At 46.0% G+C, this 26586-nt stretch overlaps 1 protein-coding gene across 1 annotated transcript in view; it reads left to right on the top strand.

Annotated features, from left to right (window-relative positions):
• The window catches only part of LOC309796263 (uncharacterized protein), a gene marked incomplete at its 5' end in the record, with an annotated part of 32076 nt that extends 12738 nt beyond the window's left edge, over positions 1-19338 (top strand). Inside the window, 3 exons of the mRNA XM_082609309.1 lie at positions 11540-11670; positions 12501-12721; positions 19150-19338. Of these exons, the coding sequence (XP_082465435.1) occupies positions 11540-11670; positions 12501-12721; positions 19150-19179 (382 nt within the window). The 3' untranslated portion in view covers positions 19180-19338. The remainder of the gene's footprint in view (positions 1-11539; positions 11671-12500; positions 12722-19149) is intronic.
• Positions 19339-26586: the final 7248 nt, after the last annotated feature.

Below are 26586 nucleotides of genomic sequence, written 5' to 3'. Positions count from 1 at the left end.
GCTGATAACATTATGCTGATGTTGTCTAATTCTAAGGCAAAGCAGCACCAAGATACGTCATGGACAGCAAGGGCACTGACATTTATAGGAATTAATACCATTTCTGAAGTATTTGTATTAATAACATTTTACACATAGAAATATAAACTAGAGAAGGTTAAGCATCCCTTCATATTTGGCAGTGTTTCCTGTGCAACTCAACTTATCAAATAAACCTACTTATTGTAACATCTCTCATTTACAAGGTGAAAGAACAAACTCTGGATTTTCCGCAGGCCCTCTGGGAAATATCAGTGTCAGTATGAGATCAAGCAGATTTCATTTAGGATTTGAATTTGGAAAGACCAAATATCACTAGTTGTGAGAAATGGCAAAAGATTTGTACACTTGGCTAAATAGAATCATGGGTCACTAAGAAACTATTTGGCCACCTATTTAACCAGAGTACTAATATAAGATTTCAAAAGTAGATATTGGAAGTAATGTGATTAAAAAGAGCCTTCTCTCTTTTAGAAGTAAGAAGACTCATTTATCTTACAAATAAAGGACATGATAAATCAACAAGAAGCACAGGAAATTATTCTGATAAGACACAGAATCTCTGCTTTCTATGGAGATTACTTAGAAGGTAAGGAAAAACCTATTATCATCTCTTATTAAGAGCAAACCTAAGAGGGTTTTGTCTTAGCAACTTTCAAATATACAATATAGTAGTATTAACTGTAGTCATCACGCTGTACATTACATCCCCATGACATTTATTTTATAACTAAGAGTTTGTACCTTTTTTATGGCTTCATAGCTGCGTTTCATTTTTTAATATATTTTTATTGAAGTGCAGTTGATTTACAATGTTATGTTAGTTTCTGGTGTACAGCAAAGGGATTCAGTTATATATATAAATATATATACACATATATACATATATATATGTACACAAAGACACACATTCTTTTGCATATTCTTTTCCATTGTGGTTAACAACAGGATATTGAATATAGCTTCCTGTGCTATGCAGTAGGACCTTGTTGTTTACATATTTTATGTATAGTAGTTTATATCTGCAAATCCCAAACTCCTAATTTATCCCTTCCCCACCCCCTTTCCCCTTTGGTAACCATATGTTTGTTTTCTATGTCTGTGAGTCTGTTTCTGTTTTGTAAATATCAATAAGTTCATTTGTATCATTTTGTATTAGATTCCACATGTAAGTGATATCATATGATACTTGTCTTTCTCTGTCTGACATACTTCACTTAGTATAATAATCTCTAGGTCCAACGATGTTGCTGCAAATGGCATTATTTCATTATTCTTTATGGCTGAGTGGTATTCCATTGTATATATGTACCACGTTTTCTTTATCCATTCATCTGTCGATAGACATTTAGGTTTCTTCCGTGTCTTGGCTGTCGTAAATAGTGCTGCTGTGAACATTGCAGTGCATTTATCTTTTTGAATTAGAGTTTTCTCTGGATATATGCCCAGGAGTGGAATTGCTGGATCATATGGCAACTCTAGTTTTAGGTTTTGAAGGAACCTCCACACTGTTTTCCATAGTGGCTGCACCAATTTAATTTCCCACCAACAGCGTAGAAGGGTTCCTTTTGCTCCTCACTTTCTCCAGCATTTAGTGTTCATAAACGTTTTTTTAAATTTTATTTTATTTTCTTTCTTTATTTGGCTGTGCTGGTTCTTAGTTGGGGCACGTGGGATCTTTGTTGCCCCGTGCAGGATCTTCATTGCACGTGGGATCTTTTAGTTGTTGCATGCAGGATCTTTAGTCGTGGCATGTGGGATCTTTGGTTGTGACATGTGGGATCTTTTAGTTGTGGCATGTGGGCTCTAACTTGTGGCATGCGGGGTCCTTTAGTTGTGGCATGTGGGATCTAGTTCCTCGATGAGGGTTTGAACCTGGGCTCCCTGCATTGGGAGTGTGGAGTCTAAACCATTGGACCACCAAGGGAAGTCCCTGTTTGTAAACTTTTTGATGATGGCCATTCTGACCGGTGTGAGGTGAGACCTCATTATAGTTTTGATTTGCATTTCTCTAATAATTAGTGATGTTGAGCATTGAAGAAGATGTCTTCTAATCCTAGTTTTTTTGAGAGCTTTTATCATGGAAGTTTCTTGAATTATGCTAAAGGCTTTATAAATGTCTCTTAAGATGATCATGAGGATTTTTCTGGTATTCTGTTAGATGTAGTACACTTTGAGTACTTTTTTTAATATAAATTTATTTATTTTTATTTTTCTCTGCGTTGGGTCTTCATTGCTGTGCGTGGGCTTTCTCTAGTTGCGCTGAGCGGGGGCTATTCTTCATTGCAGTACGCGGGCTTCTCCTTGCAGTGGCTTCTCTTGTTGCAGAGCACAGGCTCTAGGCGTGCCGGCTTCAGTAGTTGTGGCACGTTGGCTCAGTATTTGTGGCTCAAGGACTCTAGAGCGCAGGCTCAGTAGTTGTGACACACGGGCTTAGTTGCTCCGGGGCATGTGGGATCTTCCCGGACCAGGGCTCGGACCCGTGTACCCTGCATTGGCGGGTGGATTGTTAACCACTTCTCCAGCAGGGAAGGCCCTACACTGTGATTTCTTTTCTTTCTTTCTTTCTTTCTTTCTTTCTTTCTTTATTTATTTATTTATTTATTTTTTGCTGCTGTTGCATCTTCGTTGCTGCATGCGGGCTTTCTCTAGTTGCAGTGACTGCAGGGTACTCTTCGTTGTGGTGTGCGGTCTTCTCATTGCGGTGGCCTCTCTTGTTGCGAAGCATGGGCTCTAGGCACGCAGGCTTCAGTAGTTGTGGCACATGGGCTCTAGAGCGCAGGCTCAGTATTTGTGGCACATGGGCTTAGTTGCTCCGTGGCATGTGGGATCTTCCCAGACCAGGGCTCGAACCTGTGCCCCCTTCATTTTTGGGTGGATTCTTAACCACTGCTCCACCAGGGAAGTCCCTACACTGTGATTTCTTAATGTTAAATCAACATTATATTCCTGGGATACAAATCCAAATCAACATTATATTCCTGGGATAAAAATCCTTTGGTCAGGGCATACAATCTTTGTGTATGTTCTTGGACTGCTACAGGCATTATACCCAAGGAGTCTAGGTCGTTTACAGGGAGAGTCCAAAACGGGTTCCAAACAGGCAAGTACAAACAGGCAAGAAACTCATACAATATGGAAGATTCTCTTCTATCATTATACACAATCATGCATGAAGTGAATCTTTTTTTAGAATGAGAAAAAGTTCATAATGAAAAAAGATAATAACTACCATGAACAAAAATTACAAAATATCACACACACACACACACACAAACACACAATGCCACATATGGCATGATTCCATTTCTATGAAATGTCCAGATTAGGCAAATCCATAGTGGCAGAAAGGAGATTAGTGGTTGCCAGTGTTTGAGGATAGGAGGGAATGGGGTATGACCGCTTCCTGGGTATAGGGTTTCTTTTTGAGTTGATGAAGATGCTCTGAAACTAGATAGGGGTGATGGTTGCACAGCATCGTGAATGTACTAAAAGAACTGATTTGTACATTTTATTTTTAAAACTTTTTATTTGATTTGTCCATTTTACAGTGACTAAAATCATTAATTTTATGTTATTTTATTTTCACTTTAGTTTAAAAATAATAAAGGAAGAAATGTGCAACCCCGTCTTAACAGAGAAGAGGCTTCTTGTAAAAAAAAAAAAAAAAAAAAGCCTGAGTTGGGACGTTAAGGATGATTAGGGCTTAGAAAGTCAGTTTGGGCCAAAGCTATGCATAAGGTCTAGTTAGAGGAATGAAGATGGGCAAAGATCCATTAGAAGAAAGAGAACATAGTATATTTGAAGGAGTAAAAGATGATCTGTGCAGCTACAGCAGTGAGCATGGAATGTGTTCATTTTGTGATGTATGCAGACATTAATTTGCACTTACTCTGTGCCAAGCTCGACATCAAGTAGGCCCTTGTAAAGTATTAGCTCATTAAATCTGTACAGCAATCCGGTGAGGTTGGGACTATTTTTCACCTCATTTACTGATGGAGAAATTGAGAATTATTATAGAAGACAGGATTTGAGATATTAACTCCTGAGCCCAAGATCTCACAGCCTGTAAGTGAACTGGAACTTTTATCCAGGCAGTCTGGTTTGAGAGCTCACACCCTTTAAGTGCCACAGCTGCCCAAAGACACCAGGTCCTGCCTCTGCAGGGCAGCTCATCTCATGAGTTTAAAGACACAGGGGATTGGAAAGTGTTTCTGTGTAGAGTTTATGTTTACAGTTTGCCTAAAGTTCAACTGAAATAATCTTTACCCATACACTCACACACACCCACTCAACCCTCCCGATACATTTCTGAGTCATACAAGGTTTTTGCTTTTACATAGTGTTTGCACAGATTTTACCTTTAGACCTCCCAATTCTTCCCAAATCTTAAGGGTATTTTGAAATCCTTCAGGTAGAAACACTGCCTCACCTGAGAGTGGTGTTCCATCAGGGGCGCAGGCAGAGGTGTTGAGTATATCTGAGGCTAGGATATTAAACCAACATATGGGGAAGGAAGCTTTTTTCCTAATCTCTGAGTTTCCTAGGTGGCCATGGGAGAAAGAAGAGAAGTCATTATGTGAAATTTTCTACATCAAAATTAATGATATATGTAAATTTCATTAAAATCTGTCAGTGGTTCCCTATTTACTATCTAAACATGAGTACACTTCCTAACAAAGGTCTTAAATTTTGTTTTTGTGTTTTTGGAAGTGGGTGTTACTGATGTTATAGTCACTTCTGTGTTTATTTTGTGTCAGAAGGCACACTGTTTGCATTCTTTGTCAGGATGTATAAGAGGAAGTAGATGCGAGGTAAGTAAAATTTGTTTAATATCTGAGCTCAAAATTCTATAACCTGTTCTAAGTTTCTGGGTCTCTGTCAACCCTATTTTGCCTTTCCAGCTGGCTCACTATTAAGCTGTGCCTGTAGAGATTTCCTGAGAGAGACAAGACTTCTGAAGGAAGGAGAATCTACCATGTCTTGTCTCTGTTCCTGTTCCTCTCTGTATCACCCCCAAAGACAAGAATAGTCTTGCAAATGAACTTTTATTACTTTATTTATTTTGTTTTTATTTATTTATTATTTTTGGCCGTGTCAGGTCTTCGTTGCTGCGCATGGGCTTTCTCTAGGTGCGGCGAGCGGGGACTACTCTTCGTTGTGATGTGCGGGCTTCTCATTACGGTGGCTTCTCTTGTGCAGCACGGCCTCTAGACTTGTGGGCTTCAGTAGTTGTAGCACGCGGGCTCAGAAGTTGCAGCTCACAGGCTCTAGAGCACAGGCTCAGTAGTTGTGGCTCACAGGCTAAGTTGCTCCGCAGCGTGTGGGATCTTCGCGGACCAGGGCTTGAACCCATGTTCACTGCGTTGGCAGGTGGATTCTTAATCACTGTGCCACAGGGAGGCCCTCTGATGAATTTTTAAGAAGAATTCTTTGATATGTCTTTTATATAATTGTGATATGTTCTTTATCCTTTCATCTGCCCAGAACACTTAGCTTGTCTCCATTCCTTGGCTCTTGTGAATAATGCTGCAGTGAGCATAAGGGAGCAGAGCAGAAATCACCTCCTTTGGATCTGTTTTCAGGAGTGGGATTGCTGGCTGATCTGATAGTTCTACTTTCAGTCTTTTGAGGAACCTCCATGCAGTTGTCCACAGTGGCTGCACCATTTTACTTTCCCACCAACAGGGCACGAGGGTTCCCTTTTTACCACACTCTTGCCAACACATGCTGTCTCTTGTCCTTTTGATAATAGCCATCCTAATAGGTGTGATGTCTTAATTGCAGCTTTGATTTGCATTTCCCTGATGGTTAGTGATGTTGAACACCTCTTCATATACCTATTTGCCAGGTGTATGTCTTCTTTGAGAAAATGTTTATTCGAACCGTGTGCCCTTTTATTAATTATTGGTTGATGGGTTTTTTTTATTTTTTATTTTTTTTGCTGTTGAGTTGATTGAATTCCTTTTATATTTTGCATATTATCCCCTCAACAGATAACATGATTTGCAAATATTTTCTTCTGCTTCATAGGTCAGTTGCCTTTTCTTTTTGTTGATTGTTTCCTTTGCTGTGCAGAAGCTTTTGAGTTTGATGTAGTCCACTTGTTTATTTTTGATTTTGTTGCCTTTGTTTTGGTGTCATTTCAAAAAAATATCATTGCCATAACCTATGTCAGGGAGCTTACCCCTGTGTCTTCCTCTAGGAGTTTCACAGATTCAGGCCTTACGTTTAAGTCTTTAATCCATTTTGAGTTCATTTTGGGGTATGGTGTAAGATAAGGCTCCAGTATAGTATCTTTGCACGTGGATATGCAGTGTTCCCAGCAGCATTTATTGAAGAGACTATCCTGTCCTCATTGTGTGTTCTTGGAGTTCTTGTCAAATAGTTGAACATATATGTGTGGGTTTATTTCTGGGCTCTATATTTTGATCCATTGGTCTATATATATATATATATATATATCTGTTCTTATGCCACTACCATACTGTTTTCATTACTATACCTTTGTCATATAATGAAATCAGGAACCATGATGCCTCCAGGTTTGTTATTTGTGGGGTGGTTCATCAAAGGGTACAAATGATCAGTTATAAGATGAATACATTCTAGGGATCTAATGCACAGCATGCAGATTTAATTTAAGATATTGTATGGTATGCTGGAGACTTGCTGAGAGAGTAGATCTTAGTTTTATCCCACGCACCACCCCAAAAAACCTTTAGCTATGTGAGGTTATAGATGCATAAATTAGTTTGACTGTGGTAATCATTTAACAATGTGTACGTACATCAAGCATCACATTGTTCCCCTTCAATATACAAATTTTATTTGTAAATTATACTTCCATATAGTTGGAGGGGATGGGAGGAATGTGTATCCTGTTCACATGGAAACAATTAATTACTATAAACTGTCAGAGGTGAAGCACAGTATTTGGGTTACTAGAAAAATACACTTTTAGTCAGCTGTCTTCAATAAACTCAATGAGCGAAAGGAAACAGTGATCAAAGAACTAGGAAACAATGAGAAAGATGTATCCCAAAGAGATAGAAATTATAAATAGGGACAAAGTAAAAGCTCTTCAGCTGAAAAGCACAGTAAGTGAAATGAAAAATTAATAAAAGATGTCCAACAGCAAATTTGAACAGGAGAAAAAGAATCAGCAAAGTTTAAAAGGTTAGTTGAAATATCCAGTCTCTGGAAAGGAAAAGAGGAGCAGAAAAAGCAAAGAATGAAGAATAATGAGCAAATCCTATGAGACTTATATGCATCAGCAAGCTTATCAATGTACACATAATGACAGTGGCAGAGGCAGAGGAGAGAGAGAAAGGGGCAGGAAATCTTTAAAGAAATGATGCCTGAAAACCTCCAAACTCGGAGGAAAGACATGAATCTACACACCCAGTAAGTTCTACAAACTCCAAGCAGGATAAAATCAGAGATCCCCACCTAGGCACATCATGATCAAATTATCAAAAGTCAAAGACAAAGAGTGAACCTTGAAAACAGCAATAGAAACAACTCCTCATATACAAGTAATCGTCGGTAAGATTTGTGCCCATTCCTCTACAGAAACCACAGAGGACAGGTGGCATTGGAATGGCATATTAAAAGCGTAGAACAAATGAACAAAAATACCCTTTCAACCAAGAATTCTATATGTGGGGGAAATGAAGGGGAGTTAAAGACATTCCAAGACCAACAATAACTGAGAGAGTACATAGCTAGTAAGCTTGCCCTATGGAAAGTACTGAAAGGAGTCCTTCAGGCTGAATTGAAACAATGCTGGGCACGTATTGGAAGCAATATGAAGAAATAAACCACAAAGGCCAAGGTAACTACACAGGTAAACGCAGAAGCCAGTATTGCTGCACTTTTGGTTTATGTCTCCTCTTTTTGTTCTCATATATGATTTAAAATACAAATGTATAAAGCATTAACTATAAATCTCTGTTTATGGGCACCAAATATACAAACATGCCGTGTGTCACCATAATTAAATAAAGAAATGTGGCAGAGCTAGGGAAAAGCAGAGGTTTTGAATACTATGGCAACTATCTCCGTATTAATACAAACTTGATTATTATAAAGCTAAGATACTAATTGTAACTCCCAGTGTAACCACCGACACTACCCCACAAAAAGCTCCAGCACTAAAAAAAAACTTAAAAAGTACAGCAAAAGGAGTGATAAAGGATCACTTTGTACACTATAAAAAGTAATTAATAACAGAAAGTAGAGTAATTGAGGAGTGAAGGAACAAAAAAGACTGACATGTGGAAAATAAATAGGAAAATGTCAGGAAAACTCTTTCCTTGTCAGTAATCAATACAATAACCATAGATAAAACTGTTCAACGAAAAGACAGCACCAGTGAGTGAACTTCAGGCAGTCACCTTAGCGCTGGATGCTCTGGCCAACAGTTAGCACCATCTGCACATTTTCATAGACAATCAGGCCGTTGTCGTCGGTCTGGCTGTCTGGTCCGGCCCATGGCGGCAGCGATGTTTCCTTGTGTAAAACTGTCCCCTTTGGGGTAAAGAGCCTTGGGAATCTCTTGGCCCACAGACTCCCAAATTATAAATCCAGGTCACACGTGTCTCTACATATACTAAAACCACTACGCAGGGCTTCGCCAAGACCCTCCTTATGGGATTTGGTGTTCCGGGCCTTATTGATGGTGACCGAGGCATGCATTTTACTTCACAGGATACACCACGCTGGGCTCTTGAACAGCCTTCAGTGGACCTTATGCCTCCCTACCTGGCCTTAGGCTGCAGGACTCAAGAGTTCCAGAGTGGCTTACTTCCACAAGTTCAGATTCCATTACACGAAAATGGCACGTTTCTGTCGCTTGCAACACGCCAGAGGTGAATTATAGTATAGGGTCTGACTGCATCCTTTGGTGTTTGACTGCTGAGGGCTTTTAAACGTCAACCCTCCCTCTTCCTCATTGCCCCACCCTCCACTCTCTCCTTTGGCACGGTTGTAGGGTGGAGGGCAGGAGGAGTGGGCATCAAACGACACTAGCTACTGCCAGCACAAGGGAACTGTCATGCTGGCCCCATCCACTAATCACAGTAGAACTCCCAAAGCAATTTCTTCCATTCCTGACTCTCTGAAGTCTATTTTGGAGCAGCTTGAAAAGGCTGCCCTGCTCTCCCCCCAGAAGCCTCCTCACGTAAGGAATACACTTTGCATCGCGTCTCGGTTGTGTGTGTGTGTGTGTGTGTGTGTGTGTGTGTGTGTGTGGTGTCACCAGTCTTGACTGACCGTTGAACCCAACTTGGGATAGGAGGAGTCCATAGTGACTCAGGGTGGCAACAACAGCTCTTCTCCTCAGCCTTCCCAGGAGCGCACTGCAGAATGTGTGCTTCCCATCTGTGAAGCGTTAGGATGTGTCAAATTAGATGTCCTGGATCCCAAGGCAGTGTGCTTACTGGAAGTAAGGGACATAGCTTATGTTCTCCTGAACGTGAAGTTACAGCTGACACCCAGTCTAGCTTCTATGCCCATCAACAGTAGTAACTGGGATTAGCATAAAATAGTTGTTGATTTCTTCCTCGTTTTCAGCATTCGTTACCCTTGACCACTCGGCTAAGTGGGGCTGAGTACAACAAAAAGTCTCGGACTGTTGACCGAGAAATGACTCTAGGAAGCCTGTGCTGTTAAGGTCTGCCATGCTGTATTAGTCTGCTCAGGCTGCCCTAATAAAATGCCATAGGTTGGGCGGCTTAAACAAGACAGTTACTTATTTCCTAGAGTTCTGGAGGCTAGGAAGCCCAAAGTCAGGGTGTCAGGATGGTGGAGTTCTTGGTGAGGGCCCTCGTTTTGGCTTGAAGATAGCCACCTTCTTCCTGTGGCTTCACGTTGGGATGGTGGGAGGAGAGTACCATCTATGGTCTCTTCCTGTAAGGGCAATAATCCCAATGTGTGGACCCCAGCCTCCTGACCTTACCAAAACTGAATGACCTACCAAAGACCCAGTCTCCAAATACCATCTCCTGGGGGTGGGCTGGGGCTGGGGATGGGCTTCTCGTATGAATTTGGGAGGCAAGGGGTGTGCACAATCCAGTGCAGAGCAGGTGCTCAGCCCAGTCTTTAAAAGAAATATCTCTCTCTCTTTCTCTCTCTCTCTCTCTCTCTCTCTCTCTCTCTCTCTCTCTCTGTCTCTCTTCCCTCTCTCTCTCTGTCTTCATTTCTTGGAGGCTGCAACGGAATTGGGGAGCCCTGATGAAACACTCTCCAGCTCCTGTCTTTACTGCTTCTTCCACTCTCCATTCTCACTGCATCCATATCGACTCTGTATGTCCTTTTCTAAGGAGCCTTAACAGCGTTAAAACCTCCAAATTCGCTTGCTGTCTCCTGTGGGAGGTTTTAAGCGTTGCTTAGATTTGATCTATACAACTTCTCTCTCTCTCTCGGTTTTGAACTAAGTGTGTCTGTATCAGCGTGAGCTGCCCCAGGGTGGCAATTGGGGAAAACATGCAGGTTCCCATACCCCAGGGCGCCGCCTTTAGGGGTATTGTAGTTTTGCTCTTGCAGATGTGGAATGAAAAGAAGGGATTCCTGTGCGCTCACAGAGGCTGAGGCTGAGCTGGCCCTTTAAGGCCTCCAGGGAAAGTGAAGACCTTGATCACTCATTGGACGGTGGTGCTGTCAATCCTTGGCTGCTGGCAAATGAGCTTAGAGTCGGCGCTGGAGGAAGTGGCCCTTCGTTGACCCTTGTAAGGTCCGCCTCCCATCACCAGCCAATCAAGCTCTTTCCCGCCTTGTGCGCAGCAGCCGCGGCCCAGTCTCGGTGGGGCGCTCGGCGGGCAGGCCGTCTGCACTTCCCGTAGCGGGGCTCGCAGAGGAATCTTCTCCGACTCTGGTGCCCTGGGCAGGCGGCTTCTCCGCAGCCCCCACCCCGTCCCGGTGGCCCAGCTGCCAACAGCGTCCCCTCCCTCAGCGGCACTCAGCGCAGCGGCCGCCATCTTACCCACGGTCGTCACTGCAGCCCGATCCGTGTCTGGCGTGTCCCTCCAGCCATGTCTGCCACCGAGGAGCGTGGGCCGATCCCAGGTGGCCAGGATAGAGCTGGTGGCAGGGCGGGTGGTGACCCCAGTCCCCTCGGGGTCCGTGCCTCCCCTTCTGGAGGGATGGATGGAGTCGAGGGGGCCGCGGCCCTTCTGGCTTCCCTGGGGCTCTCCAGAGCCCTTCACGGGGAGGATGGTGGGCAGGAGGCCGCCCAGGCCGCAGTGGCAGAAGACTGGGATGCAGAGATGGTGGAGGAGGAGGCGGAAGAGTTTGAATTAGACACCGAGGACCGGGAGGAGGCTGAGTACCAGTCAGAAGAGGGGGAGGAAACTGAGGAAGAGGTCGAGGAGGAGGAAGAGACAGAAGAGGAGGACGAGCATGGGCAGCTAGGCGCGGGAGTGGTCGCAGGCCACGGGGCGCCCGCGGTGCAGTTTCATTCCCTGCTCCGGGATGTGGCCCATTGTCTTCTGCACCGCAGCCACTACAAGGACCGTGTCCTGGTCGGGCCCCACGCCAGCCACATGATGGTCAGGCGCCGCTCCCGACGGCCCTCGGACCCTGCAGAGGCTGCCGCGCTTCCTCACGGGCAGGAAGACCTGGGAGAGGCAGGTGAGGTCTGGGGGGGGCGAGTACCAGGCAGAGGGCCCCCCGCCCTGGGAGCCGCGGGAGCCTGCGGAGGGGGTGGCATCCCAGAAGGCAGAGGAACCGGTGGCGGGGGCAGGGGAGGCTGAGTTCTGGGCGGGCGAGGTCCTGGCTGATGCCTCCGAGTCCTGGGTGGCTGGGACTTGTGGACCCGTCGAAGGGGCCGAGGCTGGCGAGGCGCGGCCCAGTCCCCTGTCCCTTGCAGCCCCTGACTGGGCATCGGCCTCAAAGGCAGGGTGCACTCAGCGCTGGCCTCTGGCGGTTAAGTAGCGGGTCAAAGCTCTCAAAAAACCTCAGGCACGATATGCACAAGTAGAAGCCCAATTCAATAAAGACCTTTAGGATCTTGAGAAAAAGTATGCTGCCTTCTACCAACCTAGGGGCAAACAAATGGCATACCTCACTTTTGGCTGACGGGCTTTGAAAAATGTAAAGATTCTCAGTACGATGACCTGAGAAAATGATGAAATGGCACAGGGGCACATTTCAGTGGCGGAGGAATCAATGAGATTCGCGGTAGAATTTGTCTTGAAAGCGGGTGAACACTTTCCAGTGAGGTTCTGGCAGAAACATATAAAAATCCGCTCAGAATCAAATGATTTCGATCCCTTCTCCAAAGGGCCAGAAATAATCAGCAGCACAGTGTGTGAGATCTACTGGAAACGGGGATAATATTGTGAAAACTCTGAAGCAGCAAAAGTGTGAGGGCCAAGGAAGTGCTGTATCAACCAGTAGGAACATGACCAGTTCTTCTTCTTCTTTATTTATTTATTTTCTGACATATTTCTCTTCTCCAGATCCTCCTGAGAGCAGAGAACTAGATTCTGCTGCTGATTTTAAATCGGGAAATGTTTCCCACCACCTTGGGATGCCAAAGCCCGTATCACTCGACACTAAAGAAGAGAGTGAATATCATTATGAAAGTGCTGAGGAAGAGAAAGAGGATGGAGATGAAAAAGCAGAAGAAGGACCGAAGCTGGATATGGTCTCAGCAGAGGGCAGCTCTGGAGAACACAAGGTATTATTGTATATTGCAACCGGTCCTGACATATACCTGTTACTGACAGCTTTATGTTTTGTTTTGTTTACATCCTTAATCTATTTTATGTTTATCTTTTTAACATCTTTATGGGAGTATAATTGCTTTACAGGGGTGTGTTAGTTTCTGCTTTATAACAAAGTGAATCACCTATAGTATACCAATATCCCCATTTCTCTTCCCACTTGCGTCTCCCTCCCACCCTCCCCATCCCACCCGTCTAGGTGGTCACAGAGCTCCGAGCTGATCTCCCTGTGCTACGCAGCTGCTTCCCACTAGCTATCTATCATGTTTTTAATGTTGTTTGTAAAGTAAATAAGAAAAAATTGTTGAAATTTAGTTTTGGAAGAACAGTTTAATGTTAATAATGTACTTGTATTCTAGATGGTATGGAAAGAAGTGTGTTCTGAAATGTATTTCATTTACAGCCACAAGTCCATTGTCCTGGAGCTTTAAGTCTACTGCAGATGGGAAATTTATCAGACCTGGAAATAGAGACCTATATTTTTTTAGAGGTCTAAAATATAGAGACCTATAGTGTTAGAGACTGGTCACCAGGAGAAGCAGCTAAAGCGACTAAGCTGTGCACTAGCTGTACCTTCATCACCTGGCCACAGAAATGAAGTCTCTTGGAATAGCAATGCCTTTGAGACGGTGACTCCTTACAAAGTAGTAAAAAGTTAAGGATTTCAAATAAGACTGCATTTCATGAGTAATTCACAAATATTGGTTCAATTTAGATGTTTTATTCAAAAGGAAAGAAAATTAGCCACAGTATTATTATTGGCTCTCACTGAGTTGGTAATTCAATCCTAGTTTCTCTTCCCGCTACCCATTCATCTTTTCCTTTCTCTCTCTCATCTCTCTCTCTCTCTCTCAGTATCACACTCTTTCTTTCTCCCTTTCTTAATTTTCACACCTGTGGATGTTTGATAACAGCCACATTCTCACTTTATAGATATGGAAACTGAAGGTCAGGGCTCATAAGGGATTTATGATCTGTGTAAGGAGCATAGGCTCTTAAGTTGGAAAGACATTTAAATCACAGAGTGGCCTTTCAAGAAAAAAAAACTAACATATATAGTGGTTGGCAAGAGAGAGATGTGGTTGGTGTGATGAAATGATGTGCACCCTGACAACCAAGGGTCTGGGTTGCAAGAAGAAAACATTTTGTTTTCTCCTTGGAGAGCCAGGAGGTGTACATAGTATTGACTCATATTTAGAAAGTTCCTGGTGCATGTTATTGGTGTACAATTGTTAATTGACTCTTATCCCATCCTACAGTTGGAAGACATAAAAAGAAGTGGAAAGCGAAAGAAAAGAAGAATGTGTCCTTCACGGAGATTCTAGTTTTCATTACCCACAACACAGATTTTGTTTCAAAGTTCAACATCCCAAAATGATATTAACTGCTATCTGACTTTATTCTTACGTTTTACATATAAATTTGACAGTATTGTTCACATTGAAAATAAAAGCTTGTTTGACATGAATAAGCTGCAGACGTTTTTTTTTAACATAAATAACACTGACTCCAATATATCTTTGTTCTATTTATTTCGGCCCACCTTACTGTCATTGAAAGGGATTTCTTTCAAGTATTTGGTAAGCCTGCTTGACATCCTTTTATAGCAGCCTCAAATAAATTAAAATATTAGATTATAAACAACTTGTGTGATGATAGAGATGGTGGCCCAGCCTCTAGTATATGTTATTGAAAGAAACTGATGGATGACCTAGCTTGCCTGGGGACCAGATGGTGCTATTGGCCTGCCATGGAGCAGCAGCATCAGCATCAGCATCAGCATCAACTGGGAACTTGTTTGAAATGCAAATTCTCAGACCCTGCCCCAGACCTACTGGATTGGATATTCTGAAGGTAGGCTGCTAGCCATCAGGTTTTTACAAGTCCTCCAAGTGCTACTGAAGCACACTAAAGTTTGAGAACCACTGCTTTAGAGCAGTGGGGGAAACGTTTAACTACACCTACAGTAGAACCAGCCTTAATTCACTGACTTGGTACTATTGCAGGTAAACTGAACAGGATGGTAAGATCTGGACTGAGGAAGGTACTAGAATTCTCAGGGGCCTGAGACACAAAGACCTCCCGGAGGGAGGTGTTAGTTTCCTAGGTTGACCGTAACAAATTACCACAAAGCAGGTGGCTTAAAACAACCGAAATTTATTCTCTCACAGTTCTGGAGGCTAGGAAGCCCAAAGTCAGGGTGCCAGCATGGTGGAGTTCTTGGTGAGGGCCCTCGTTTTGGCTTGAAGATAGCCGCCTTCTTCCTGTGGCTTCACGTTGGGGTGGTGGGAGGAGAGTACCAGCTATGGTCTCTTCCTCTGAGGGCAATAATCCCAATGTGTGGACCCCAGCCTCCTGACCTTACCAAAACTGAATGACCTACCAAAGACCCAGTCTCCAAATACCATCTCCTGGGGGTGGGGTGGGGCTGAAAACGGGCTTCTCGTATGAATTTGGGAGGCAAGGGGTGTGCACAATCCAGTGCAGAGCAGGTGCTCAGCCCAGTCTTTAAAAGAAATTCTCTCTCTCTCTCTGTGTGTGTGTGTGTGTGTGTGTGTCTCTCTTCCCTCTCTCTCTCTGTCTTCATTTCTTGGAGGCTGCAACGGAATTGGGGAGCCCTGATGAAACACTCTCCAGCTCCTGTCTTTACTGCTTCTTCCACTCTCCATTCTCACTGCATCCATATCGACTCTGTATGTCCTTTTCTAAGGAGCCTTAACAGCATTAAAACCTCCAAATTCTCTTGCTGTCTCCTGTGGGAGGTTGTAAGCGTTGCTGAGATTTGATCTATACACCTTCTCTCTCTCACTCGTTTTTGAACGAAGTGTGTCTGTATCAGCGTGAGCTGCCCCAGGGTGGCAATTGGGGAACACATGCAGGTTCCCATACCCCAGGGCGCCGCCCTTTAGGCGCACTGTAGTTTTGCTCTTGCAGTGGTGGGATGAAAAGGAAGGGATTCCTGTGCGCTCACAGAGGCTGAGGGTGAGCTGGGCCTTTAAGGCCTCCAGGGAAACTGAAGACCTTGATCACTCATTGGACGGTGGTGCTGTCAATCCTTGGCTGCTGGCAAATGAGCTTAGAGTCGGCGCTGGAGGAAGTGGCCCCTCACTGGCCCTTCTAAGTTTCGCCTCCCGTCACCAGCCAATGAAGCTCTTTCCCGCCCTGTGCGCAGCGGCCTCGGCCCAGTCTTGCCGGGGCGCTCGGCGGGCAGGCCGTCTGCTCTTCCCGTAGCGGGGCTCCCCGAGGCATTTTCTCCGACTCTGGTGCCCTGGGCAGCCGGCTTCTCTGCAGCCCCCACCCCGTCCCTGAGGCCCCGCTGCCAACAGCGTCCCCTCCCTCAGCGACACCCAGCCCGGTGGCCGCCATCTTCCCCGCGGTCATCACTGCAGCCCGATCCGTGTTTGGCGTGTCCCTCCTGCCATGTCTGCCACCGAGGAGCGTGGGCCGATCCCAGGTGGCCAGGACGGAGCTGGAGGCGGGGCAGGTGGCGACCCCAGTCCCCTCGGGGTCCGTGCCTCCCCTGCGGGAGGGATGGATGGAGTCGAGGGGGACGCGGCCCTTCTGGCTTCCCTGGGGCTCTCCAGAGCCCTTCACGGGGAGGATGGTGGGCAGGAGGCCGCCCAGGCCGCAGTGGAAGAAGACTGGGATGCAGAGCTGGTGGAGGAGGAGGAGGAGGAGGAGGAGGAAGAGCTTGAATTAGACATCGAGGACCAGGAGGAGGCTGAGTACCAGTCAGAAGAGGGGGAGGAAACTGAGGAAGAGGTCGAGGAGGAGGAAGAGACAGAAGAGGAGGACGAGCATGGGCAGGGAGGCGCGGGAGTGGTCGCGGGCCATGGGGCGCCCGCGGCGCAGTTTCAGTCCCTGTGCCGGGATGTGGCCCATTGCCTTGTGCCCCAGGACCACTACCACGTCCGTTTCGTGGCCGGGCCCCACGGCGAATTCGTGATGGTCAGTCGCTGCTCGCGACGGCCCTCAGACCCTGCAGAGGATGCCGCGCCTGCTCAGGGTCAGGAAGCCCTGGGAGAGACAGGTGAGATCTGGGGGGGCGAGTACCAGGCAGAGGGCCCCCCGCCCTGGGAGCTGCGGGAACCTGCAGAGGGGGCGGCATCCCAGAAGGCAGAGGAACCTGCGGCGGCGGTAGTGGGGGCCGAGTTCTGGGCGAGCGAGGTCCTGGCTGATGCCTCCGAGTCCTGGGAGGCTGGGGCGTGTGGACCCGACGACGGGGCCGAGGCTGGCGAGGGGCGGCCCAGTCCCCTGTCCCTTGCATCCCCTGACTGGGCATCGGCCTCAAAGGCAGGGTGCACTCAGCGCTGGCCTCTGGCGGTTAAGCAGCGGGTCAAAGCTCTCAGAAACCTTCAGGCACGATATGCACAAGTAGAAGCCCAATTCTCTAAAGAACTTTAGGATCTTGAGAAAAAGTATGCTGCCTTCTACAAACTGAAGGGCAAACGAATGGCATACCTCACTTTTGGTTGACGGGCTTCTAGAAATGTTAAGCTTCTTAGTAGGATGACCTGAGAAAATGATGAAATGGCACAGGGGCACTTTTCAGTGGTTGAGGAATCAATGAGGTTCGCGGTAGAATTTGTCTTGAAATGGGGTGAACATTTTCCAGTGACGTTCTGGCAGAAACATACAAAATTGCTCTCAGGATCAAATGATTTCGATCCCTTCTCCAAAGGGCCAGAAATAATCAGCAGCACAGTGTGTGTGAGATCTCCTGGAAAGAGGGGGAAAATGTTGTGAAAACTGTCAAGCAGCAGAAGTGTGAGGGCCAAGGAAGTGCTGTATCAACCAGTGGGAACATGACCAGCTAGTCTTCTTATTTATTTATTTATTTTATGACATATTTCTCTTCTCCAGATCCTTCTGAGAGCAGAGAACTAGATTCTGCTGCTGATTTTAAATCGGGAAATGTTTCCCACCACCTTGGGATGCCAAAGTCCGTATCATTCGACACTAAAGAAGAGAGTGAATATCATTATGCAAATGCTGAGGAAGAGAAAGAGGATGCAAATGAAAAAGCAGAAGAAGGACTGAAGCTGGATATGGTCTCAGCAGAGGGCAGCTCTGGAGAATACAAGGTATTATTGTATAGTGCAACCGGTCCTGACATATACCTGTTACTGACAGCTTTATGTTTTGTTTTGTTTACATCCTTAATCTATGTTTTGTTTATCTTTTTAACATCTTTCTGGGAGTATAATTGCTTTACAGGGGTGTGTTAGTTTCTGCTTTATAACAAAGTGAATGACCTATAGTATACCTATATCCCCATTTCTCTTCCCACTTGCGTCTCCCTCCCACCCTCCCCATCCCACCCGTCTAGGTGGTCACAGAGCTCCGAGCTGATCTCCCTGTGCTATGCAGCTGCTTCCCTTTAGCCATCTATCATGTTTTTAATTGTTTTTGTAAAATAATAAGAAAAAATTGTTGAAATTTAGTTTTGGAGAAACAGTTTAATGATAATAATGTACTTGTATTCTAGATGGTTTAGAAGGAAGTGTGTTCTGAAATGTATTTCATTTACAGCCACAAGTCCATTGTCCTGGAGCTTTACGTCTACTGCAGATGGGAAATTTATCAGACCTGGAAATAGAGACCTATATTTTTTTAGAGGTCTAAAATATAGAGACCTATAGTTTTAGAGACTGGTCACCAGGAGAAGCAGCTAAAGCGACTAAGCTGTGCACTAGCTATACCTTCATCACCTGGCCACAGAAATGAAGTCTCTTGGAATAGCAATGCCTTTGAGACGGTGACTCCTTACAAAGTAGTAAAAAGTTAAGGATTTCAAATAAGACTGCATTTCATGAGTAATTCACAAATATTAGTTCAATTTAGATGTTTTATTCAAAAGGAAAGAAAATTAGCCACAGTATTATTATTGGCTCTCACTGAGTTGGTAATTCAATCCTAGTTTCTCTTTCCGCTACCCATTCATCTTTTCCTTTCCCTCTCTCATCTCTCTCTCTCTCTCAGTATCACACTCTTTCTTTCTCCCTTTCTTAATTTTCACACCTGTGGATGTTTGATAACAGCCTCCTTCTCATTATACAGATACGGAAACTGAAGGTCTGGGATTATAAGGGATTTATGATTTGGTAAGGAGCATAGGCTCTTAAGGTGGAAAGACATTTAAATCACAGAGTGGCCTTTCAAGAAAAAAAACTAACATATATAGTGGTTGGCAAGAGAGAGATGTGGTTGGTGTGATGAAATGATGTGCACCCTGACAACCAAGGGTCTGGGTTGCAAGAAGAAAACATTTTGTTTTCTCCTTGGAGAGCCAGGAGATGTACATAGTATTGACTCATATTTAGAAAGTCCCTGGTGCATGTTATTGGTGTACAATTGTTAATTGACTCATCGCATCCTACAGTTGGAAGACATAAAAAGAAGTGGACAGTGAAAGAAAAGAAGAATTTGTTCTTCACGGAGATTCTAGTTTTCATTAGCCCACAACACAGATTTTGTTTCAAAGTTCAACATCCCAAAATGATATTAACTGCTATCTGACTTTATTCTTACGTTTTACATATAAATTTGACAGTATTGTTCACATTGAAAATAAAAGCTTGTTTGACATGAGTAAGCTGCAGAGGTTTTTTTTTAACATAAATAACACTGACTCCAATATATCTTTGTTCTATTTATTTCGGCCCACCTTACTGTCATTGAAAGGGATTTCTTTCAAGTATTTGGTAAGCCTGCTTGACATCCTTTTATAGCAGCCTCAAATAAATTAAAATATTAGATTATAAACAACTTGTGTGATGATAGAGATGGTGGCCCAGCCTCTAGTATATGTTATTGAAAGAAACTGATGGATGACCTAGCTTGCCTGGGGACCAGATGGTGCTATTGGCCTGCCATGGAGCAGCAGCATCAGCATCAGCATCAGCATCAGCTGGGAACTTGTTTGAAATGCAAATTCTCAGACCCTGCCCCAGACCTACTGGATTGGATATTCTGAAGGTAGGCTGCTAGCCATCAGGTTTTTACAAGTCCTCCAAGTGCTACTGAAGCACACTAAAGTTTGAGAACCACTGCTTTAGAGCAGTGGGGGAAACGTTTAACTACACCTACAGTAGAACCAGCCTTAATTCACTGACTTGGTACTATTGCAGGTAAACTGAACAGGATGGTAAGATCTGGACTGAGGAAGGTACTAGAATTCTCAGGGGCCTGAGACACAAAGACCTCCCGGAGGGAGGTGTTAGTTTCCTAGGTTGACCGTAACAAATTACCACAAAGCAGGTGGCTTAAAACAACCGAAATTTATTCTCTCACAGTTCTGGAGGCTAGGAAGCCCAAAGTCAGGGTGCCAGCATGGTGGAGTTCTTGGTGAGGGCCCTCGTTTTGGCTTGAATATAGCCGCCTTCTTCCTGTGGCTTCACATTGGGGTGGTGGGAGTAGAGTACCATCTATGGTCTCTTTCTGTAAGGGCAATTATCCCAAGGTGTGGACCCCAGCCTCCTGACCTTACCAAAACTGAATGACCTACCAAAGACCCAGTCTCCAAATACCATCTCCTGGGGGTGGGGTGGGGCTGGGGATGGGCTTCTCGTATGAATTTGGGAGGCAAGGGGTGTGCACAATCCAGTGCAGAGCAGCTGCTCAGCCCAGTCTTTAAAAGAAATATCTCTCTCTCTTTCTCTCTCTCTCTCTCTCTCTCTCTCTCTCTCTCTCTCTCTGTCTCTCTTCCCTCTCTCTCTCTGTCTTCATTTCTTGGAGGCTGCAACGGAATTGGGGAGCCCTGATGAAACACTCTCCAGCTCCTGTCTTACTGCTTCTTCCACTCTCCATTCTCACTGCATCCATATCGACTCTGTATGTCCTTTTCTAAGGAGCCTTAACAGCATTAAAACCTCCAAATTCTCTTGCTGTCTCCTGTGGGAGGTTTTAAGCGTTGCTGAGATTTGATCTACACACCTTCTCTCTCTCTCTCGTTTTTGAACTAAGTGTGTCTGTATCAGTGTGAGCTGCCCCAGGGTGGCAATTGGGGAACACATGCAGGTTCCCATACCCCAGGGCGCCGCCCTTTAGGCGCATTGTAGTTTTGCTCTTGCAGTGGTGGAATGAAAAGGAAGGGATTCCTGTGCACTCACAGAGGCTGAGGGTGAGCTGGGCCTTTAAGGCCTCCAGGGAAACTGAAGACCTTGATCACTCATTGGACGGTGGTGCTGTCAATCCTTGGCTGCTGGCAAATGAGCTTAGAGTCGGCGCTGGAGGAAGTGGCCCCTCGTTGGCCCTTCTAAGTTTCACGTCCCGTCACCAGCCAATCAAGCTCTTTCCCGCCCTGTGCGCAGCGGCCTCGGCCCAGTCTCGCCGGGGCACTCAGCGGGCAGGCCGTCTGCTCTTCCCGTAGCGGGGCTCCCAGAGGCATTTTCTCTGACTCTGGTGCCCTGGGCAGGCGGCTTCTCTGCAGCCCCCACCCCGTCCCGGAGACCCCGCTGCCAACAGCGTCCCCTCCCTCAGCGACACCCAGCCCGGTGGCCGCCATCTTCCCCGCGGTGGTCACTGCAGCCCGATCCGTGTCTGGCGTGTCCCTCCTGCCATGTCTGCCACCGAGGAGCGTGGGCCGATCCCAGGTGGCCAGGATGGAGATGGAGGCGGGGCGGGTGGCAACCCCAGTCCCCTCAGGGTACGTGCCTCCCCTTCGGGAGGGATGGATGGAGTCGAGGGGGACGCGGCCCTTCTGGCGTCCCTGGGGCTCTCCAGAGCCCTTCACGGGGAGGATGGTGGGCAGGAGGCCGCCCAGGCCGCAGTGGAAGAAGACTGGGATGCAGAGCTGGTGGAGGAGGAGGAGGAGGAGGAAGAGCTTGAATTAGACATCGAGGACCAGGAGGAGGCTGAGTACCAGTCAGAAGAGGGGCAGGAAACTGAGGAAGAGGTCGAGGAGGAGGAAGAGACAGAAGAGGAGGACGAGCAAGGGCAGGGAGGCGCGGGAGTGGTCGCGGGCCATGGGGCACCCGCGGCGCAGTTTCAGTCCCTGTGCCGGGATGTGGCCCATTGCCTTGTGCCCCAGGACCACTACCACGTCCGTGTCGTGGCCGGGCCCCACGGCGAATTCGTCATGGTCAGTCACTGCTCGCGACGGCCCTCAGACCCTGCAGAGGATGCCGCGCCTCCTCAGGGTCAGGAAGCCCTGGGAGAGACAGGTGAGATCTGGGGGGGCGAGTACCAGGCAGAGGGCCCCCCGCCCTGGGAGCTGCGGGAACCTGCAGAGGGGGCGGCATCCCAGAAGGCAGAGGAACCTGCGGCGGCGGTAGTGGGGGCCGAGTTCTGGGCGTGCGAGGTCCTGGCTGATGCCTCCGAGTCCTGGGAGGCTGGGGCGTGTGGACCCGACGACGGGGCCGAGGCTGGCGAGGGGCGGCCCAGTCCCCTGTCCCTTGCAGCCCCTGACTGGGCATCGGCCTCAAAGGCAGGGTGCACTCAGCGCTGGCCTCTGGCGGTTAAGCAGCGGGTCAAAGCTCTCAGAAACCTTACAGGCACGATATGCACACGTAGAAGCCCAATTCTCTAAAGAACTTTAGGATCTTGAGAAAAAGTATGCTGCCTTCTACGAACTGAAGGGCAAACGAATGGCATACCTCACTTTTGGTTGACGGGCTTCTAAAAATGTTAAGATTCTTAGTAGGATGACCTGAGAAAATGATGAAATGGCACAGGGGCACTTTTCAGTGGTTGAGGAATCAGTGAGGTTCGCGGTAGAATTTGTCTTGAAATGGGGTGAACATTTTCCAGTGACGTTCTGGCAGAAACATACAAAATTGCTCTCAGGATCAAATGATTTCGATCCCTTCTCCAAAGGGCCAGAAATAATCAGCAGCACAGTGTGTGTGAGATCTCCTGGAAAGAGGGGGAAAATGTTGTGAAAACTGTCAAGCAGCAGAAGTGTGAGGGCCAAGGAAGTGCTGTATCAACCAGTGGGAACATGACCAGCTAGTCTTCTTATTTATTTATTTATTTTCTGACATATTTCTCTTCTCCAGATCCTCCTGAGAGCAGAGAACTAGATTCTGCTGCTGATTTTAAATCGGGAAATGTTTCCCACCACCTTGGGATGCCAAAGTCCGTATCATTCGACACTAATGAAGAGAGTGACTATCATTATGAAAATGCTGAGGAAGAGAAAGAGGATGCAAATGAAACAGCAGAAGAAGGACCGAAGCTGGATATGGTCTCAGCAGAGGGCAGCTCTGGAGAATAGAAGGTATTATTGTATAGTGCAACCGGTCCTGACATATACCTGTTACTGACAGCTTTATGTTTTGTTTTGTTTACATCCTTAATCTATGTTTTGTTTATCTTTTTAACATCTTTATGGGAGTATAATTGCTTTACAGGGGTGTGTTAGTTTCTGCTTTATAACAAAGTGAATGACCTATAGTATACCTATATCCCCATTTCTCTTCCCACTTGCGTCTCCCTCCCACCCTCCCTATCCCACCCGTCTAGGTGGTCACAGAGCTCCGAGCTGATCTCCCTGTGCTACGCAGTTGCTTCCCACTAGCTATCTATCATGTTTTTAATTTTTTTTGTAAAGTAAATAAGAAAAAATTGTTGAAATTTAGTTTTGGAAAAACAGTTTAATGTTAATAATGTGCTTGTATTCTAGATGGTATGGAAAGAAGTGTGTTCTGAAATGTATTTCATTTACAGCCACAAGTCCATTGTCCTGGAGCTTTAAGTCTACTGAAGATGGGAAATTTATCAGACCTGGAAATAGAGACCTATATTTTTTAGAGGTCTAAAATATAGAGACCTATATTTTTTTAGAGGTCTAAAATATAGAGACCTATATTTTTAGAGACTGGTCACCAGGAGAAGCAGCTAAAGCGACTAAGCTGTGCACTAGCTATACCTTCATCACCTGGCCACAGAAATGAAGTCTCTTGGAATAGCAATGCCTTTGAGACGGTGACTCCTTACAAAGTAGTAAAAAGTTAAGGATTTCAAATAAGACTGCATTTCCTGAGTAATTCACAAATATTAGTTAAATTTAGATGTTTTATTCAAAAGGAAAGAAAATTAGCCATAGTATTATTATTGGCTCTCACTGAGTTGGTAATTCAATCCTAGTTTCTCTTTCTGCTACCCATTCATCTTTTCCTTTCCCTCTCTCATCTCTCTCTCTCTCTCAGTATCACACTCTTTCTTTCTCCCTTTCTTAATTTTCACACCTGTGGATGTTTGATAACAGCCTCCTTCTCATTATACAGATACAGAAACTGAAGGTCGGGGATTATAAGGGATTTATGATTTGGTAAGGAGCATAGGCTCTTAAGGTGGAAAGACATTTAAATCACAGAGTGGCCTTTCAAGAAAAAAAACTAACATATATAGTGGTTGGCAAGAGAGAGATGTGGTTGGTGTGATGAAATGATGTGCACCCTGACAACCAAGGGTCTGGGTTGCAAGAAGAAAACATTTTGTTTTCTCCTTGGAGAGCCAGGAGGTGTACATAGTATTGACTCATATTTAGAAAGTCCCTGGTGCATGTTATTGGTGTACAATTGTTAATTGACTCTTATCCCATCCTACAGTTGGAAGACATAAAAAGAAGTGGACAGTGAAAGAAAAGAAGAATTTGTTCTTCACGGAGATTCTAGTTTTCATTAGCCCACAACACAGATTTTGTTTCAATGTTCAACATCCCAAAATGATATTAACTGCTATCTGACTTTATTCTTACCTTTTACATATAAATTTGACAGTATTGTTCACATTGAAAATAAAAGCTTGTTTGACATGAATAAGCTGCAGAGGTTTTTTTTTAACATAAATAACACTGACTCCAATATATCTTTGTTCTATTTATTTCGGCCCACCTTACTGTCATTGAAAGGGATTTCTTTCAAGTATTTGGTAAGCCTGCTTGACATCCTTTTATAGCAGCCTCAAATAAATTAAAATAATAGATTATAAACAACTTGTGTGATGATAGAGATGGTGGCCCAGCCTCTAGTATATGTTATTGAAAGAAACTGATGGATGACCTAGCTTGCCTGGGGACCAGATGGTGCTATTGGCCTGCCATGGAGCAGCAGCATCAGCATCAGCATCAGCATCAGCTGGGAGCTTGTTTGAAATGCAAATTCTCAGACCCTGCCCCAGACCTACTGGATTGGATATTCTGAAGGTAGGCTGCTAGCCATCAGGTTTTTACAAGTCCTCCAAGTGCTACTGAAGCACACTAAAGTTTGAGAACCACTGCTTTAGAGCAGTGGGGGAAACGTTTAACTACACCTACAGTAGAACCAGCCTTAATTCACTGACTTGGTACTATTGCAGGTAAACTGAACAGGATGGTAAGATCTGGACTGAGGAAGGTACTAGAATTCTCAGGGGCCTGAGACACAAAGACCTCCCGGAGGGAGGTGTTAGTTTCCTAGGTTGACCGTAACAAATTACCACAAAGCAGGTGGCTTAAAACAACCGAAATTTATTCTCTCACAGTTCTGGAGGCTAGGAAGCCCAAAGTCAGGGTGCCAGCATGGTGGAGTTCTTGGTGAGGGCCCTCGTTTTGGCTTGAAGATAGCCGCCTTCTTCCTGTGGCTTCACATTGGGGTGGTGGGAGGAGAGTACCATCTATGGTCTCTTCCTGTAAGGGCAATAATCCCAATGTGTGGACCCCAGCCTCCTGACCTTAGCAAAACTGAATGACCTACCAAAGACCCAGTCTCCAAATACCATCTCCTGGGGGTGGGGTGGGGCTAGGGATGGGCTTCTCGTATGAATTTGGGAGGCAAGGGGTGTGCACAATCCAGTGCAGAGCAGGTGCTCAGCCCAGTCTTTAAAAGAAATATCTCTCTCTCTTTCTCTCTCTCTCTCTCTCTCTCTCTCTCTCTCTCTGTCTCTCTTCCCTCTCTCTCTCTGTCTTCATTTCTTGGAGGCTGCAACGGAATTGGGGAGCCCTGATGAAACACTCTCCAGCTCCTGTCTTACTGCTTCTTCCACTCTCCATTCTCACTGCATCCATATCGACTCTGTATGTCCTTTTCTAAGGAGCCTTAACAGCATTAAAACCTCCAAATTCTCTTGCTGTCTCCTGTGGGAGGTTTTAAGCGTTGCTGAGATTTGATCTACACACCTTCTCTCTCTCTCTCGTTTTTGAACTAAGTGTGTCTGTATCAGTGTGAGCTGCCCCAGGGTGGCAATTGGGGAACACATGCAGGTTCCCATACCCCAGGGCGCCGCCCTTTAGGCGCATTGTAGCTTTGCTCTTGCAGTGGTGGAATGAAAAGGAAGGGATTCCTGTGCACTCACAGAGGCTGAGGGTGAGCTGGGCCTTTAAGGCCTCCAGGGAAACTGAAGACCTTGATCACTCATTGGACGGTGGTGCTGTCAATCCTTGGCTGCTGGCAAATGAGCTTAGAGTCGGCGCTGGAGGAAGTGGCCCCTCGTTGGCCCTTCTAAGTTTCGTGTCCCGTCACCAGCCAATCAAGCTCTTTCCCGCCCTGTGCGCAGCGGCCTTGGCCCAGTCTCGCCGGGGCGCTCAGCGGGCAGGCTGTCTGCCCTTCTCGTAGCGGGGCTCCCAGAGGCATTTTCTCTGACTCTGGTGCCCTGGGCAGGCGGCTTCTCTGCAGCCCCCACCCCGTCCCGGAGACCCCGCTGCCAACAGTGTCCCCTCCCTCAGCGACACCCAGCCCGGTGGCCGCCATCTTCCCCGCGGTGGTCACTGCAGCCCGATCCGTGTCTGGCGTGTCCCTCCTGCCATGTCTGCCACCGAGGAGCGTGGGCCGATCCCAGGTGGCCAGGATGGAGATGGAGGCGGGGCGGGTGGCAACCCCAGTCCCCTCGGGGTCCGTGC

The sequence above is a fragment of the Mesoplodon mirus genome (assembly GCF_964341445.2).
Source record: "Mesoplodon mirus genome assembly, chromosome: X".
NCBI classification, from domain to species: Eukaryota; Metazoa; Chordata; class Mammalia; order Artiodactyla; family Ziphiidae; genus Mesoplodon; species Mesoplodon mirus.
This window is presented reverse-complemented; position numbering and strand designations above follow the sequence as displayed.